The following is a 17,614-nucleotide window of genomic DNA, read 5'->3' on the forward strand; positions in this document are numbered from 1 at the left end:
GATTTAGGGCTATATAAGTAAACATTGATTGATGATGTTCTCACCTCCATGTATTGCCTTTGCACCGTTTCAGGTCATCCTCCAGCCACCTGAAGCCTATCGGAGAAGAGGATGAAGATGTGGCCAGAGAACGACAGAGAATTCTCAGTGGAGGAGGACAGACCGACATCTTGGAGCTTCGGCAGCTCACTAAGATTTATAAGAGGAAACAGAAGCCGGCTGTGGACCGACTCTGTGTTGGCATCCCCCCAGGCGAGGTAGGAAATGTACATTTTACCCTACTAGGGATGGGCGCTATGGTTATATACAGTTACATTATTTTGTCAAAAATATTATTAATCTTCTTGACAATTTACAGTTAATAGCTGGTTATTTTCTGTTGTAACATAGTTCTGTCTAAACTTCTGTTAAAACTGCATAGGCACTTATTTTTCTATTGTTTGTATATTTTACATTAGTTTTGGGTGATAATACATATCTGGGTATTGATCCAATACCAAGTAATTGCAGAGGAAGTATTGCCTAAAATCTTCAAAATAATTGAATGATTACATTTTCTAGCCTTACTGTCATGTTATTTTTGTATCGATCCGTCCTCCCACCCTTCTTTGTATTCAAGAGTCCCAGCTTATCAAACAAACTTAATATATACCGTACTTTTCGGAGTATAAGTCGCTCCGGAGTATAAGTTCCAACTGCCGAAAATGCATAATAAAGAAGGAAAAAAACATATATAAGTCGCATTTTTGGGGGAAATGTATTTGATAAAACCCAACAGCAAGAATAGACATTTGAAAGGCAATTTCAAATAAATAAAGAATAGTGAACAACAGGCTGAATAAGTGTACGTTATATGAGGCATAAATAACCAACTGAGAAGGTGCCTGGTATGTTAACCTAACATATTATGGTAAGAGTCATTCAAATAACTATAACATATAGAACATGCTATACGTTTACTAAACAATCTGTCACTCCTAATCACTAAATCCCATGAAATCTTATACGTCTAGTCAAGGGGTCACAAACCTTTTTGAAACCAAGAGCTACTTTTTGGGTACTGATTAATGCGAAGGGCTACCAGTTTGATACACACTTAAATAAATTGCCAGAAATGGCCAATTTGCTCAATTTACCTTTAACTCTATGTTTTTATTAATAAACTAACTAATTCAAATCTTTTTGAAAAAAAAAAACAATAATTCATGGAACATCATTAGTATTTTTTCCTGATTAAGATTCATTTTAGAATTTTGATGACATGTTTTGAATAGGTTAAAATCCAATCTGCACTTTGTTAGAATATATAACAAATTGGACCAAGCTATATTACATATATACAAAGACAAATCATTATTTCTTCTCGATTTTCCAGAACAAAAATTTTAAAAAATTCAAAAGACTTTGAAAAAGGATTTAAATGATATTTTACAGATTTTCTCGATTTGCCAGAATAATTGTTTTGAATTTTAATCATAATAAGTTTGAAGAAATATTTCAAAAATATTCTTTGTCGAAAAAACAGAAGCTAAAATGTATTTATTATTCTTTACAATAAAAAAATAAATTTACTTGAACATTGATTTAAATTGTCAGGAAAAAAGAGGAAGGAATTGAAAAGGTAAAAAGGTAATTGTGTTTAAAAATCCTAAAAATCATTTTTAAGGTGGTATTTTTTTCTATAAAATTGTCTTTCTGAAAGTTATAAGAAGCAAAGTAAAAAAAGAAATGAATTTATTTAAACAAGTGAAGACCAAGTCTTTAAAATATTTTCTTGGATTTTCAAATGTTATTAGAGTTTTGTCTCTCTTAGAATCAAAAATGTCGAGCAAAGCGAGACCATCTTGCTAGTAAATAAATAACATTTTTAAAAATAGAGGCAGCTCACTGGTAAGTGCTGCTATTTGAGCTATTTTTAGAACAGGCCAGCGGGCGACTCATCTGGTCCTTACGGGCTACCTGGTGCCCGCGGGCACCGCGTTGGTGACCCCTGGTCTAGTCTCTTACATGAATAAGCTAAATAATGTTATTTGATATTTTACGGTAATGTGTTAATAATTTCACACACAAGTCGCTCCTGAGTATAAGCCGCACCCCCCGTCAAAGTATGAAAAAAACTGTGATTTATAGTCCGAAAAATACGGTAATAGGCTTAAAAAATACTGGCAAACACTTTTGACGGCTCAACAATAGACAATAGATTTACTTCCCGGCTCTTTGACCACTCTGATGAGGCTCAGCTGCATAATTGCCGACCTCCCCGATTATTCCGGGAGGTTTCCAAATTTAAGTGCCTCTCCCAGAAATCACCCGGGGCATACAGTCTTCGATTATCAATCGTACTACAATATTGAGAGCATGCCTTTACCGTATTCTAAAACATGTTGTCGAGCTCGTTTTTACACCATGTTATCTGCGTACAGGCCGGTCAAAGTAGTATACAGCCTCTATCAACGCACGTAAGTGACTGCAAAGCCTACTTGTTCAACAGCCATACAGGTTACACTGAGGGTTGTGGTATAAACAACTTTAACACTCTTACTAAAATGCGCCACACTGTGAACCCACACCAAACAAAAATGACAAACACAATACGGGAGAACATCCGCACTGTAATACAACATAAACACAACAGAACAAATACCCAGAATCCCATGCATCCCTAACCAATCCGGGCTACATTATAAACCCCCGCTAGCACCAAATCCCCCCCAAATTTCCATATTAAGGTGCGGTCTGCGTGTCTGAGACCTCTGGTTAATTCATTTTAAATTTCAAAAGAGTTTTGTGGCTCCCATTGTTTTCTTTATTTTGTGAAACGGGTCAAAATGGCTCTTTGAGTGGTAAAGGTTGCCGACCCCTGCCGTAAATAAATGAAATGTGGGTTAAGGCTATATGGTAACTTTCTTTATTTTGCAGTGTTTTGGTTTGCTGGGAGTCAATGGAGCGGGCAAAACCAGCACGTTTAAAATGCTGACAGGAGACTCGGTGGTCACAAGTGGAGAGGCCTATCTGGCAGGAAAGAGGTGGGACACTAAATTATATTTATTGATGACGGGTGTTGTCTCATTGGAAGTAGAACATTAAAACTGTTTGTCTGGCCCCAGTGTAACAACAGAAATAGATGAGGTGCATCAGAACATGGGATACTGTCCTCAGTTTGATGCCATCAATGACCTGCTGACGGGACGGGAGCACCTTGAGTTCTACGCCATTCTAAGAGGCGTGCCGGAGAAGGAAGTGTGTGAGGTCAGTAGAGCACACACACAAACCAAGGAGACACTTGCACAGCAGAGATAATTGATGACGCAGACACTTTATCAAAAAATGGTTACATATAAATAATCTGTCTCTATGTGTAATCTTGTATTTAGGGCGTGATTTACTAATATCTAAATAGCATTTGCAAACTATAAAATTGCATGTTCTATCAGCGGGTGTGTTGGGGGCACAATCGATAAGTGCGAAAGTGGTGCAGCTCGCTCTATTTAAATGAGGATTTTACATGTGAACAGGCTGTCACCATGGAGACACTCCTTTCCCTCAAATGTTTGGCATCATGTGGTTCAACCTGTGACGTTTTGTTAACATGTTGCACATAAATATACAAACCCCGTTTCCATATGAGTTGGGAAATTGTTTTAGATGTAAACATAAACGAAATACAATGATTTGCAAATCCTTTTCAACCCATATTCAATGGAATATGCTACAAGGACAACATATTTGATGTTCAAACTGATAAAACATTTTTTTTTTTTTTGCAAATAATCATTAACTTTAGAATTTGATGCCAGCAACACGTGACAAAGAAGTCGGGAAGGGTGGCAATAAGTACTGGTAAAGTTGAGGAATGCTCATCAAACACGTATATGGAACATCCCACAGGTGTGCAGGCTAATTGGGAACAGTTGGGTGCCATGATTGGGTATAAAAGCAGCTTACAAGAAATGTTAAGTAATTCACACACAAGGATGGGGTGAGGGTCACCACTTTGTAAGCAAATTGTCGAACAGTTTTAGAACAACATTTCTCAACCAGCTATTGAAAGGAATTTAGGGATTTTACCATCTATGGTCCGTAAAATCATCAAAGTTCAGAGAATCTGGAGAAATCGCTTGACATAAGCGATGATATTACAGACTTTTGACCCCTCAGGCAGTACTGCATCAAAAACCAACATCAGTGTGTAAAGGATATCACCACATGGGCTAAGGAACACTTGATAAAACCACTGTCAGTAACTACAGTTGGTCGCTACATCTGTAAGTGCAAGTTAAAACTCTACTTTGCAAAGCCAAACCCATTTATCAACAATATCCTGAAACGCCGCCGGCTTGGCTGGGCCCGAGCTCACCTTAGATGGACTGATGCAAAGTGGAAAGGTGTTCTGTGGTCTGACGAGTCCACATTTCAAATTATCTTTGGAAACAGAGGATGTGGTGTCCTCCGGAACAAAGAGGAAATAATTCCACTTTTAAAACTTCAACAATTAGTTTCCTCAGTTCCCAAACGTTTATTGAGTGTTGTTAAAAGAAAAGTTCATGTGACACAGTGGTGAACATGCCCTTTCCCAACTACTTTGGCACATGTTGCAGCCATGAAATACGAAGGTAATTATTATTTGCAAAAAAAAAATAAAGATTATGAGTTTGAACATCAAATATCTTGTCTTTGTAGTGCATTCAATTGAATATGGGTTGAAAATGATTTTCAAATCATTGTATTCCGTTTATATTTACATCTAACACAATTTGCCAACTCATATGGTTTGTAATACGAACAACGTTTTCCATCCTATATTAAAGCAGGATCTAAAAAAAATTAAAAATTAGTATGCTGATGGTGAGCTCTGGGATGCTCTCTGGTGTTGTGGTTATGCATAAAAAAATACATATTTCAAGGTTTTTTTCCATACAGGAAATGTTATAATAATATATTTCCTATGTGAAAAAACTTAACAACATAAAAAGAATGCCAGCAGACACCAAAATGAATCAATTGAATTTGTTTAAAACAGCCCATTAGGTCATCCAGCAATTCGAAAATTGTAAAATGATATTGCTGAATAGACTATATGTGTAAATGTGTTGACACACAAGTATAGCTCAGTTGGTTGAGTGGCCATGCCAGCAAATTGAGGGTTCCAGGTTCGATCCCCGCTTCCGCCATCCTAGTCAGTGCCGTTGTGTCCTTGGGCAAGACACTTTACCCACCTGCTCCCAGTGCCACCCACACTGGTTTAAATGTAACTTAGATATTAGGTTTCTCTATGTAAAGCGCTGTGAGTCACTAGAGAAAAAGCGCTATATAAATATAATTCACTTCACTTTACTTCACACAGACGGGAACATTATCTCTCTGAATCGTCTCTTTGCAGCACGATTACGCTCCTTTCTCACATTGATTATGCATATCTGCAAGTTGGCATTATTTTAAACATGCTAGATATAGACGCACAATTGCGGCAGCAGAACAGTTTTAGTCTTAATAAATCCTCATTGCAAGTGTGCCAAATGATTATACTCTGTTTGCATCTTCTCCTCCCAGTATTATGGGCTTTCTGATGATCAGCATATATTCTGCATATTCATGAAGACAGACACGCTAAATTGATTGCACTCTCTAATTTGCTCATTTGACACCGGACTTCCACTGAATCCGAAAAGGGCACGGAACGGCACACCCACAGCGGCGGACTCTTTCCGGGTTTTTTTGTAATTAATCTGTCCAATTTCACCGCTTGCGGAACGTCACGACATGCTGTTGACGTTCCGCATTCTGGCGCTATATATACGTTTATATATAGTGAATATATAGTTTATATTTTTGCCAGATGCCGCAACAAGTTATTCACACACACAAAATAAAATATCTGGTTTACTTTCAAAATAAAATACTCCGTCAAGCGGCGACGGAACTTGTCAAAGCTTATCAGACTTAATTTCATCTTGTTGTTATCAAGGCAAAACTTTTGTTGGTGTTGCCCTTCACCACCGGTTATTAATGGCAGGACCGAGTTTACATTTTGGTGAATTTACGAAACTGAAACACTAAAAAAGGAATGCCGTAATAAGATAATGATACTAAAACAGACACTTGTAAACATGTTAGCGTATCCGCTAATGCTAACAACGCTAGCTTGATTACATTACGATAGCATGTACAAATATGCATGAAAACACTGTTACAGACATCACACATAGGACGGTGTAGTAAGTATGAATCGTTTTAGTTATACTGTAAAACTTACACACATTGCTTAAAGTAATGAATAAAAAATCCTTTTGAGTAGAAATGCTGTATGGACGAAACAGGGCTTATACTTCCAGTTCAAGGCACAAAACAGGAAGTACGCTTTCAACCAGCTGAGAGTGAACTCGTTCAAAAGATGGCGCCGTAGCACAAATAATATCTCACCTTTTCAGACGCTCTGTCGGTGTTACATGACAACAGTGTTGGATACAACACATTATGGCTGTCAGCAAAGAAAAAAATCCCAAAATTAGCCGCAAGGTTCAAAGCATTGGAAAAAAAGTAGCGGCTGTATAAGGTATATGTGGAGGTTGCCCTCTTGGGGGTTCTCCTGACCCCAAAAATCTTCTCGTGAGCCCGCTAGTCTGGTGTAACAATGTATTTATTGGGCGCACACGCGCCAGGTCAGCACTCTTTTCCATCTTTCGGCTGCTCTTCCTTTTGCGGCGTGTTCTCAGGCGCATGTGTGGTTCATCTGGCTCAAACTCCAACTCCAACAACTGTGTCTCGGCTCGGCTGCTGCTAATAAGCATGGCAGGTGTTTGGATGATAATAATAGTAATAATAATGGATTAGATTTATATCGCGCTTTTCTATTGTTAGATACTCAAAGCGCTCACAGTGAAGTGGGAACCCATCATTCATTCACACCATGTGGTGGTAAGCTACATCTGTAGCCACAGCTGCCCTGGGGTAGACTGACGGAAGCGTGGCTGCCAGTTTGCCTACGGCCCCTCCGACCACCCCCTATCATTCATTCTTCATTCATTCACCAGTGTGAGCGGCACCGGGGGCAAGGGTGAAGTGTCCTGCCCAAGGACACAACGGCAGCGATTTGGATGTCAATAGGTGGGAAGCGAACCTGCAACCCTCAGGTTTCTGGCACGGCCGCTCTACCCACTACGCAATGTCATCCCAGCTGGGTAATCCAATCACCTGCCAGCTGTGCTTCGAGGCCGGTCCTTACGGCAGGCCCGCAGACCACGCCCCCCCTCCACAGTATATAATCCAAACAATTGTGACTAAAGCAGCTCGCTGTACTTGCTTATGACATTCCCCCACCCAGCTTTTTGAGGTATCCTTGCTTTTTTCTCCACAAGGTGGCGGAGTGGGGCATCCGCAAGTTGGGGTTAGTCAAGTATGTGGACAAGAAAGCAGGCAGCTACAGTGGAGGCAACATGAGGAAACTGTCTACTGCCATCGCTCTCATAGGAGGACCACCTGTTGTGTTCCTGGTCAGTAGGCAATAAACACACAATCGCGCAGATGCTCCGAAATGAAATGTATTCACATCCCCTTGCGTTTCAACAGGATGAACCGACGACAGGCATGGACCCTAAGGCACGGCGCGCCCTGTGGAACGCCATACTGAGCATCATCAAAGAGGGACGATCGGTCGTCCTGACCTCCCACAGGTTAGATGCTCACACCTGCAGTGTCATTTTTTTGTTATCGATTTTTGCCCAAACATGCATCATCTGAGTTTTGTGGATTTGTTTTCACAGCATGGAGGAATGTGAAGCACTTTGCACCAGGATGGCCATCATGGTCAACGGCAGGTTCCGCTGCCTGGGGAGTGTGCAGCACCTTAAAAACAGGTAGGAACCGCAGCAGAAAATAAAGTTGTGTGACGTAATCAATGCACGGACTGTAATCGTCATCTTCGACTCCTCAGGTTTGGGGATGGCTACACCATCATCCTCAGGGTGGCCGGACCGGACCCAGACCTCCGGCCGGTGACGGAGTTTATCGAGCAAGAACTACCAGGCAGTAACCTGAAGGAGAAACATCGCAACATGCTTCAGTACCAGCTTCCCTCATCCCTCACCTCCCTTGCACGGATCTTCTCCCTGCTGGCCACCAACAAGGAGGCACTTAGGATAGAGGACTACTCTGTCTCTCAGACCACTTTAGACCAAGTAGGCTGCCTTCCTTTTTCTACATTTTCCTATTATATATATACATCCATCCATTTTCTACTGCTTATTCCCTTTCGGGGTCGCGGGGGGCGCTGGCGCCTATCTCAGCTACAATCGGGCGGAAGGCGGGGTACACCCTGGACAAGTCGCCACCTCATTGCAGGGCCAACACAGATAGACAGACAACATTCACACTCACATTCACACACTAGGGCCAATTTTAGTGTTGCCAATCAACCTATCCCCAGGTGCATGTCTTTGGAAGTGGGAGGAAGCCGGAGTACCCGGAGGGAACCCACGCATTCACGGGGAGAACATGCAAACTCCACACAGAAAGATCCCGAGCCTGGATTTGAACCCAGGACTGCAGGAACTTCTTATTGTGAGGCAGACGCACTAACCCCTCTACCACCGTGAAGCCCTTATATATATACAGTGGGGCAAAAAGTATTTAATCAGCCATCGATTGTGCAAGTTCTCCCACTTAAAATGATGACAGAGGTCTGTAATTTTCATCATAGGTACACTTCAACTGTGAGAGACAGAATGTGAAAAAAAAATCCAGGAATTCACATTGTAGGAATTTTAAAGAATTTATTTGTAAATTATGGTGGAAAATAATTATTTGGTCAACCATTCAAAGCTCTCACTGATGGAAGGAGGTTTTGGCTCAAAATCTCACGATACATGGCCCCATTCATTCTTTCCTTAACACGGATCAATCGTCCTGTCCCCTTAGCAGAAAAACAGCCCCAAAGCATGATGTTTCCACCCCCATGCTTCACAGTAGGTATGGTGTTCTTGGGATGCAACTCAGTATTCTTCTTCCTCCAAACACGACGCGTTGAGTTTATACCAAAAAGTTCTATTTTGGTTTCATCTGACCACATGACATTCTCCCAATCCTCTGCTGTATCATCCATGTATCCATTTTGGTATAGACTCAACTCCTCGTGTAAAAGCCAGGTTGTAACACTCTGACTCCTCAATCAGATGTGTGCTTAATTTACTGCCATTTATTAAGAATGTTATTCTAAGGATATTATTCACTAGATTTCATAAAGTATTACGGACCATCGATCCCTCAGGCGGTACTGTATCAAAAACCGACATCAGTGTGTAAAGGATATCACCACATGGGCTCAGGAAAACCACTGTCAGTAACTACAGTTGGTCGCTACATCCGTAAGTGCAAGTTAAAACTCTACTTTGCAAAACGAAAGTCATTTATCAACAACACCCGGAAACGCCGCCGGTTTCGCTGGGCCCGAGCTCATTTAAGATGGACTAATGCAAAGTGGGAAAGTGTTTTACAATGTTTTCATATGATTTGATGTACTTTTTTTTTTTTTTTTAAGTAATGACATGATTATATATTAGAGATGCGTGGTTTGCGGTCCCATCCGCGGAGTCCGCGGATAAACCACGGGTCGGGCGGGTGACATGACGAAAAAATTGATTTTAATTCGATTTGGGCGGGTGGCGGTTGAACCATCCAGAAATATTTGATATACATCGTTCCGGGATCGGTATCCTTTGCCATTCAAAGTGCCATTTAAGATGCTATTATTCTCTTGAATGACTACCGGCAGTCACCCAGATAATAAGTATTAGGGCGTGCTGTGAAGCCATTGGCTTTGTCGCCTTCTACAACATGTAAGATCTGCTTGTCAGTCCAGCAACATGTTGTTTGTGGCCTCTGCGGCAACACGCACATGACTGCAAGGCATACTGGGTGACACAGAGTACACTAATGGTTGTGATATAAACAATTTTAACACTCTTAGTAATACGCGCCACGCTGTGAAGCCACACAATACAAGATTGACAAACACATTTCGGGAGAACATCCTCACAGTAACACAACATAAACGCAACACAAAAAATACCCAGAATCCTTTGTATCCGTGACACCCTCTGACTATTTTATACACCCCGGTAGCAGCAAACCACGCCACAACACCCCCCCGTGCGTTGGTAAGGTGGGCGGGGTTGGGGGCGCGGGGGTGTAAAATATATTCACAGCACGCCCATATTCTTGTCATCAGGATGAACGCTATTGGATAGTTGTGAGAACGTTAGCGGCTCCATTTGTCTACATTCCTCTGTGCAACAGGTTTAAATAGCTCTGTGAGTGGTAAAGGCGGCCGACCTCTGATGTATTTCAGCGGGCGGTTGGCGGGTGGGTACGGTTCTGATAAAATGCTGGTTCGGGCGGACGGCGGGTGGATGACGACTTTGGTGATGCGGTTGCGGATGATATGATTGCCTATCCGCGCATCTCTATTATAAATATTAATTCTCCTTCCCTTTCTTTACTCCATCAAGGTGTTTGTAAATTTTGCCAAGGACCAAAGTGATGAGGACCACTTAAAAGACATCCACCTAAGCAAACGGGACGCCGTCGTGGTGGACGTTTCCCAGCTCAACTCTTTCCTCATGGACAACAAGACCAGGGAGAGCTGTGTTTGATTCCAGCAGTGGGTACTGCCATGCGCCATCCCCCCTCACCGCCCCCCAGAAAATCTGAAGTGGACGACGGGCCTTTTTTTTTTGTTTGTTTCTCATTTATAGTCTTCTTTTCTTTTCTTTTTTTTATCGTAAATCCTCAGTGGGACCTGCTGTTAAACGCACAGCCTCTGAAGACGTGACGAGGCAGATCGCAGGGTTTTTTTTTTTTTCGTGAAAGACACTGAACTTGATGCAAATCAATGCAAGAAATCTCTATATTTAAAGACGTGTGAGGGTTTGGAGACCGGCGCTTCTTCCCCTCCACCGTATCGGACACTTGAAGTGCGTGTTTGACTGGGAGAGTGGCCAAGCTGCCCAGTTTTTTTTTTTCAGTTTTTTTTTTGAAAGCCTATTCCGAAAAGTTCCGATCATTCACTGCCAACTGCAAAAAAAAAAAAAAAAGGACTAACAATTCTTATTCAGGGTCTGATCTCTTTGTTACCGACAGCAGTTTTATAACACAGTCCGACTCATTTCAAAGGAGGAACACCAAACGTTTTTACACATGACATTTATTTTTGGTTTTTTCGGATGTATACGATAAGTCGTAACTTTGTTGTATTTTTGGAAAAACTCGTTTTTTTATTGGTTTCTCCTTGACGTGGTTCATCACAGTGCCTATGTGAAGGGGAGGAGTACATCCGAGCACTCCTTTTTATGAAGGACAACAACAAAATAGGCCCCCAGGGAACGTTCCAGACAAAGCACAGAAACTGCTTTTTTTTTTTTTTTCAAAGGAAGCTCTCACGTCTCGAAACGTGCAACACGCCGTCTTGAAATGGTTGTGACTCCCTTCGAGTGGAAACGGACGAACAATGTAAGCTCCGATTATTGCATGCTCTCCTCCGCTTTGAAGCCATGTACTTGTGGGCTTTACATCCAATTGTTGTTAGTGGGGATGGAAGTAGAAAGGCGGCGCTCGCGCATGCGTAACGCCGAAAAAGTACCACTATTGGAACTGAAGATGGCGCTAGAGTTGGACGTAGATGTTTCTGTGCAGTAAGCGGTCTTGTGGCGTTAACAAAAATATGTCTGCGGCGGAATCAAGAAAGTATCTGTGCCAAATTGAGCTACATACAGTAGGGAAGGGATTCATAAAGCCACATTCCATGAGAGGAAGATTAGGGGGTTAATAATTTTGTGCAATGCAGTCTGCTGAAAATGACGGAAAGCGCCACTCTACATATTAACGGACGCTGTGGTCAAAGTTGGAACACATTTTAAGATATCCGACGCTGGCCGATTAAGCGGACAGTGCACCCTCTGGATTTGTCACGTTTCATGTGTCGGGTACATCGCGAAAAATCCCGTTTCGACTGCATTTATCAACCGGCAGAGACAACTGTTTTGTAAAAATTGAAATGTGTAGATTCATGTTTCCCCAATTCAAAGCAATGGTCAAAGGAGGGGGTTAATCATTTTTGCAATGCAGTCTGCTGAAAAGGACCGAAAGCGCCACTCTACATATTAACTTGTGAAAGTTGGAACTGCCACCAAAAACGCATTTTAAAATATCCAACACTGGCGGATAAAGCGGACAGTGCACCCTCTGGATTTGTCACGTTTCATGTGTCGGGTACATTGCGAAATCCCTTTTCTACTGCATTTATCAACCAGCAGAGACAACCGTTTTGTAAAAATTTAAAATGTGTAGTTTCACGTTTCCCCAATTCAAAGCAATCGTCAAAAAAGGGGGTTAATCAATTTTGCAATGCAATCTGCTGAAAATGTCGGAAAGCGCCACTCTACATATTAACTGTGAAAGTTGGAACTGCCACCAAAAACTAATTTTAAGATATCCAACACTGGCGGATAAAGCGGACAGTGCACCCTCTGGATTTGTCACGTTTCATGTGTCGGGTACATCGCGAAAAATCCCTTTTCAACTGCATTTATCAACCGGCAGAGACAACTGTTTTATAAAAATTGAATAGTGTAGTTTCACGTTTCTCCAATTCAAAGCAATCATCAAAGGAGGGGGTTAATCATTTTTGCAATGCAATCTGCTGAAAATGACAGAAAGCGCCACTCTACATATTAACTTGTGAAAGTTGGAACTGCCACCAAAAACACATTTTAAGATATCCAACACTGGCGGATAAAGCGGACAGTGCACCCTCTGGATTTGTCACGTTTCATGTGTCGGGTACATTGCGAAATCCCTTTTCTACTGCATTTATCAACCAGCAGAGACAACCGTTTTGTAAAAATTTGAAATGTGTAGTTTCACGTTTCCCCAATTCAAAGCAATCGTCAAAAAAGGGGGTTAATCAATTTTGCAATGCAATCTGCTGAAAATGTCGGAAAGCGCCACTCTACATATTAACTGTGAAAGTTGGAACTGCCACCAAAAACACATTTTAAGATATCCAACACTGGCGGATAAAGCGGACAGTGCATCCTCTGGATTTGTCACGTTTCATGTGTCGGGTACATTGCGAAATCTCTTTTGTACTGCATTTATCAACCAGCAGAGACAACCGTTTTGTAAAATTTGAATAGTGTAGTTTCACGTTTCTCCAATTCAAAGCAATCATCAAAGGAGGGGGTTAATCATTTTTGCAATGCAATCTGCTGAAAATGACAGAAAGCGCCACTCTACATATTAACTGTGAAAGTTGGAGCTGCCACCAAAAACACATTTTAAGATATCCAACACTGGCGGATAAAGCGGACAGTGCACCCTCTGGATTTGTCACGTTTCATGTGTCAGGTACATTGCGAAATCCCTTTTCTACTGCATTTATCAACCAGCAGAGACAACCGTTTTGTAAAAATTTGAAATGTGTAGTTTCACGTTTCCCCAATTCAAAGCAATCGTCAAAAAAGGGGGTTAATCAATTTTGCAATGCAATCTGCTGAAAATGTCGGAAAGCGCCACTCTACATATTAACAGTGAAAGTTGGAACTGCCACCAAAAACACATTTTAAGATATCCAACACTGGCGGATAAAGCGGACAGTGCATCCTCTGGATTTGTCACGTTTCATGTGTCGGGTACATTGCGAAATCTCTTTTGTACTGCATTTATCAACCAGCAGAGACAACCGTTTTGTAAAATTTGAATAGTGTAGTTTCACGTTTCTCCAATTCAAAGCAATCATCAAAGGAGGGGGTTAATCATTTTTGCAATGCAATCTGCTGAAAATGACAGAAAGCGCCACTCTACATATTAACTGTGAAAGTTGGAGCTGCCACCAAAAACACATTTTAAGCCGTATTTCCTTGAATTGCCGCAGGGCATATAGTATGCGCCTGCCTTGAATTACCGCCTGGTCAAACTCGTGAAGTCACGAGTGACACTTCCCCTGTCATCATTTTCAAAATGGAGGAGGCTGATTTCAATACTGGTAATTTGAAATCGCATAAAGGGAAGAAAATTAAGAGCTATTCTGTAGGATTTAAGGTCGAAGCTTACATCACACTCAAATTTTTACTGCATACCTTTGGTAAGTGCCGGAGGTAGAAGAGGTTTTAAAATAATTAAGCGCATGCTCACTTTTACCGCATGCCTTTGGTAAGCGCAGGAGTGAGAATAGGTTTTAAATTAATTAGCGCCCCGGCGGCAATTCAAGGAAATACAGTATCCAACACTGGTGGCTAAAGCGGATCACGCACCCTCTTGATTTGTCACGTTTCATGTGTCTGGTAAATTGCGAAATCCCTTTTCTACTGCATTTATCAACCAGCGGAGACAACTGTTTTGTAACATTTCAATTCAAAGCAATCGTTCAAAGGACATCTGATGTAAAATAGTGACAAGTTGCCAAACTGTGCTGCCATGACTTCCAACGACAACTATGGACTGGACACGATCTGGTACCACAGAAACTGAGTTAATCCGACCAAATGATTACGATACATATCCAGGGCTCAATTTGATGGTAGGCTTGTATTACCGGTGCTCAGTGTTATCACAGAAAGGGTTTCCTTAGATCTCTGGACTAGTTAGAAAAGCTGTTACGCTTCATAATGTTGAAGAAGAAAAAGAAAAAGAAAAAAAAAGCTAGATTAAAGCCGATGGGATATCAAAAAACAAAACAAAGAAAAGATACTGCACTGGAGCACCGAAACATTTGTTTTGAAAGGTGAACTTGGTCGGACTGAGTGCTTGACCCGGAAAAAAACGATTTGACACGAGCGACAGCGGTAATGTGATTTCCTTCTCTTGTGCTCGATATTATTATCCGTTTACATTTGTGTTTTTTTTCCAAGTATTAAACAGCTGTTTGAGTCTGTTACCTGTTATGTAAAGTAAATATTATAATAAAGTTGATACGTTTAAAACGAAAAAATAACGTGTCTTTGTTGACTTATTTTGGTAGAAAATGTGACTGTCCATATATCAGGGATCCCCAAACTCGGAGTGGAGCAGTTGGGAGAGTGGCCGTCAAGCTACCTGAGGGTTCCTGGTTCGATCCCCACCTTCTACCAACATCGTCATGTCCGCTGTGTCCTTGAGCAAGACACTTCACCCTTGCTCCTTGCATGGCAGCTCCCTCCATCAGTGTGTGAATGGGTGAATGTGGAAATAGTGTCAAGGCGCTTTGAGTACCTTGAAGGTAGAAAAGCGCTATACCACTATTCCCCATTTACCATTTATCATTCATCTCTACAAGCCTGTTTCGCAGGTTTCCCTGCTTTTCGGGAGATTTTATCATATAAATCGACAGATAAAATCCCCTGAAGAGCATCTATCATATAAATCAATAGATAAAATCCCCTGAAGAGCAGGGAAACCTGCGAAACAGGCTTGTAGGGTTGAAAAATCATCTGTGTTTCTTCTTTATATATATATATATATATATATATATATATATATATATATATATACACACACACAACATATATATATATACACACAGTATATATATATATATATATATACACACACAGTATATATATATATACATACACACACAGTATATATATATATATACACACACAGTATATATATATATATATATATATACACACACAGTATATATATATATGTATATACACACAGTATATATATATATATTGTAATTTGTTTTTTGTTTTTCAATACTTGAACCACAGCTTCTCAGGCAAATCAGAGTTAATTTTGCCAATGTAGAAGCCCCCATATCTAATACACAGATTTACTTTACAAGAAAGAAATTAGTGATACTTCCCTTGTTCACTTTTTTTGTATTTGACTTTATTTAATGGTTGGATATATTTAGTAAAACATAGGAAGACAGTGGGGCAAGACGGATATATATATATATATATATATATATATATATATATATATATATATATATATTTATATATATATATATATATATATGTGTGTGTGTCTGTATATATATTTGTGTATATGTGTATATATGTATATGTATATATATATATATATATGTATGTATATAAAGTATATATGTATATATATATGTATATGTGTAAATATATATAATGTGTGTATATGTATACAGGATGTATATATATATATATGTATATATATATATATATATATATATGTGTGTGTGTGCATGTGTATGTATATATACACATGTACACACACATATATGTATATATATTTATATATATAATGTGTGTATATGTATTATGTATATATATGTGTATAGAAATATAAATGTGTGTAGATATATATATCTATATATATATATACATATATACATATATATACATATATATATATATATGTATATATATATATATATATATATATATATTTATAGATATATATAGATATATATATAAAGGCCGCCGTCCAATTTATTTCAACCCAATGTGGCCTCTTAGTAAAAATGTTATCTTTATGATTATGTTTAATATTTAAAGATAAAACATCACATGACTATCTTGATATGTTGCAAAGATCATATTTGTTCTATGGTTGGATTATTTATCCAGACAAAAAATGGCACAATATTTACTACACAAACCATACAATGGTAAAAATGTATAAGATATTTTGGAATTTTCGACTGAACCACAGTGCCGAGACCGCACTTTTAAAGATTTATTTGGTGGTTATTTCCTGTGTCCTTTTCCTGCTTGTCTCCCTAAGCACTATTTCCCTTCACCTGCCGCTGATTGGCAGCCTGGCCACACCTGTTGTCAATCAGCTGGCTGCTATTTATGCCCGCCTCGCCCTTCAGTTCTGTTTCCTGCACGTGCACATACCAGTGGCACTCTTTCCTTTCTGACATTGAAGTCAAGTTTACCTGCGCTATGCCTGCCATTTCTACATCTCGGGGTTCAACACCAGCAGTACCTGACAGAATTTAGTTAACAAAAACCTGACAGTGTTGGTTCTGCATAGATGCTGCTTTTGATACGGCAACCCAAAGCGTTGAAAGAGCCACATTGGATCAAAAATAAAAAAAACTATTCTGTCTGGAGCCGCAAAAAATAAAAAGCCCTATATAAGTCTTATAGTGAAGGCAAGACATAACGAAAGTGTCTATATTGGCTATAATAGCCTACTATCAAAATGACTATGTTTCACAGGCTGAAGCAAATCTTTATCGACAGAAATGTTGAAATTGTATATTTATTGTACACATTTTTGCAGCATTAGAAACCATTAGTAAATTAGAGGCTACTCAAAAAGGTGAGATTACTCCTATAACAATCGGGATGGTTCTTTTCCTCTTTGGGCCAGAGCACAGGACGTCAAAAGTTTCCAGAAACAATTTGAAATGTGGACTCGTCAGACCACAGAACACTTTTCCACTTTGCATCAGTCCATCTTAGATATACTCAGGCCCAGCGAAGCTAGCAGCGTTTCTGGGTGTTGTTGATAAATGGCTTTTGCTTAGCATAGTAGAGTTTCAACTTGCACTTACAGATGTAGCGACGAACTCTAGTTACTGACAGTGGTTTTCTGAAGTGTTCCTGAGCCCATGTGGTGATATCAATTACACACAGATGTCGCTTCT

General features: G+C 40.0%; 1 protein-coding gene across 1 annotated transcript in view; it reads left to right on the forward strand.

Annotated features, from left to right (window-relative positions):
* Positions 1-14,760, forward strand: part of LOC133538706 (phospholipid-transporting ATPase ABCA1-like) — a 114,451-nt gene extending 99,691 nt beyond the window's left edge. Inside the window, exons 42-49 of the mRNA XM_061880420.1 lie at positions 74-257; positions 2,920-3,026; positions 3,108-3,249; positions 7,356-7,490; positions 7,567-7,670; positions 7,761-7,853; positions 7,931-8,174; positions 10,503-14,760. Of these exons, the coding sequence (XP_061736404.1) occupies positions 74-257; positions 2,920-3,026; positions 3,108-3,249; positions 7,356-7,490; positions 7,567-7,670; positions 7,761-7,853; positions 7,931-8,174; positions 10,503-10,646 (1,153 nt within the window). The 3' untranslated portion in view covers positions 10,647-14,760. The remainder of the gene's footprint in view (positions 1-73; positions 258-2,919; positions 3,027-3,107; positions 3,250-7,355; positions 7,491-7,566; positions 7,671-7,760; positions 7,854-7,930; positions 8,175-10,502) is intronic.
* The last annotated feature ends 2,854 nt before the right edge of the window (positions 14,761-17,614 follow it).

The sequence above is a fragment of the Nerophis ophidion genome, linkage group LG20 (assembly GCF_033978795.1).
Source record: "Nerophis ophidion isolate RoL-2023_Sa linkage group LG20, RoL_Noph_v1.0, whole genome shotgun sequence".
Classification (NCBI taxonomy): Eukaryota; Metazoa; Chordata; class Actinopteri; order Syngnathiformes; family Syngnathidae; genus Nerophis; species Nerophis ophidion.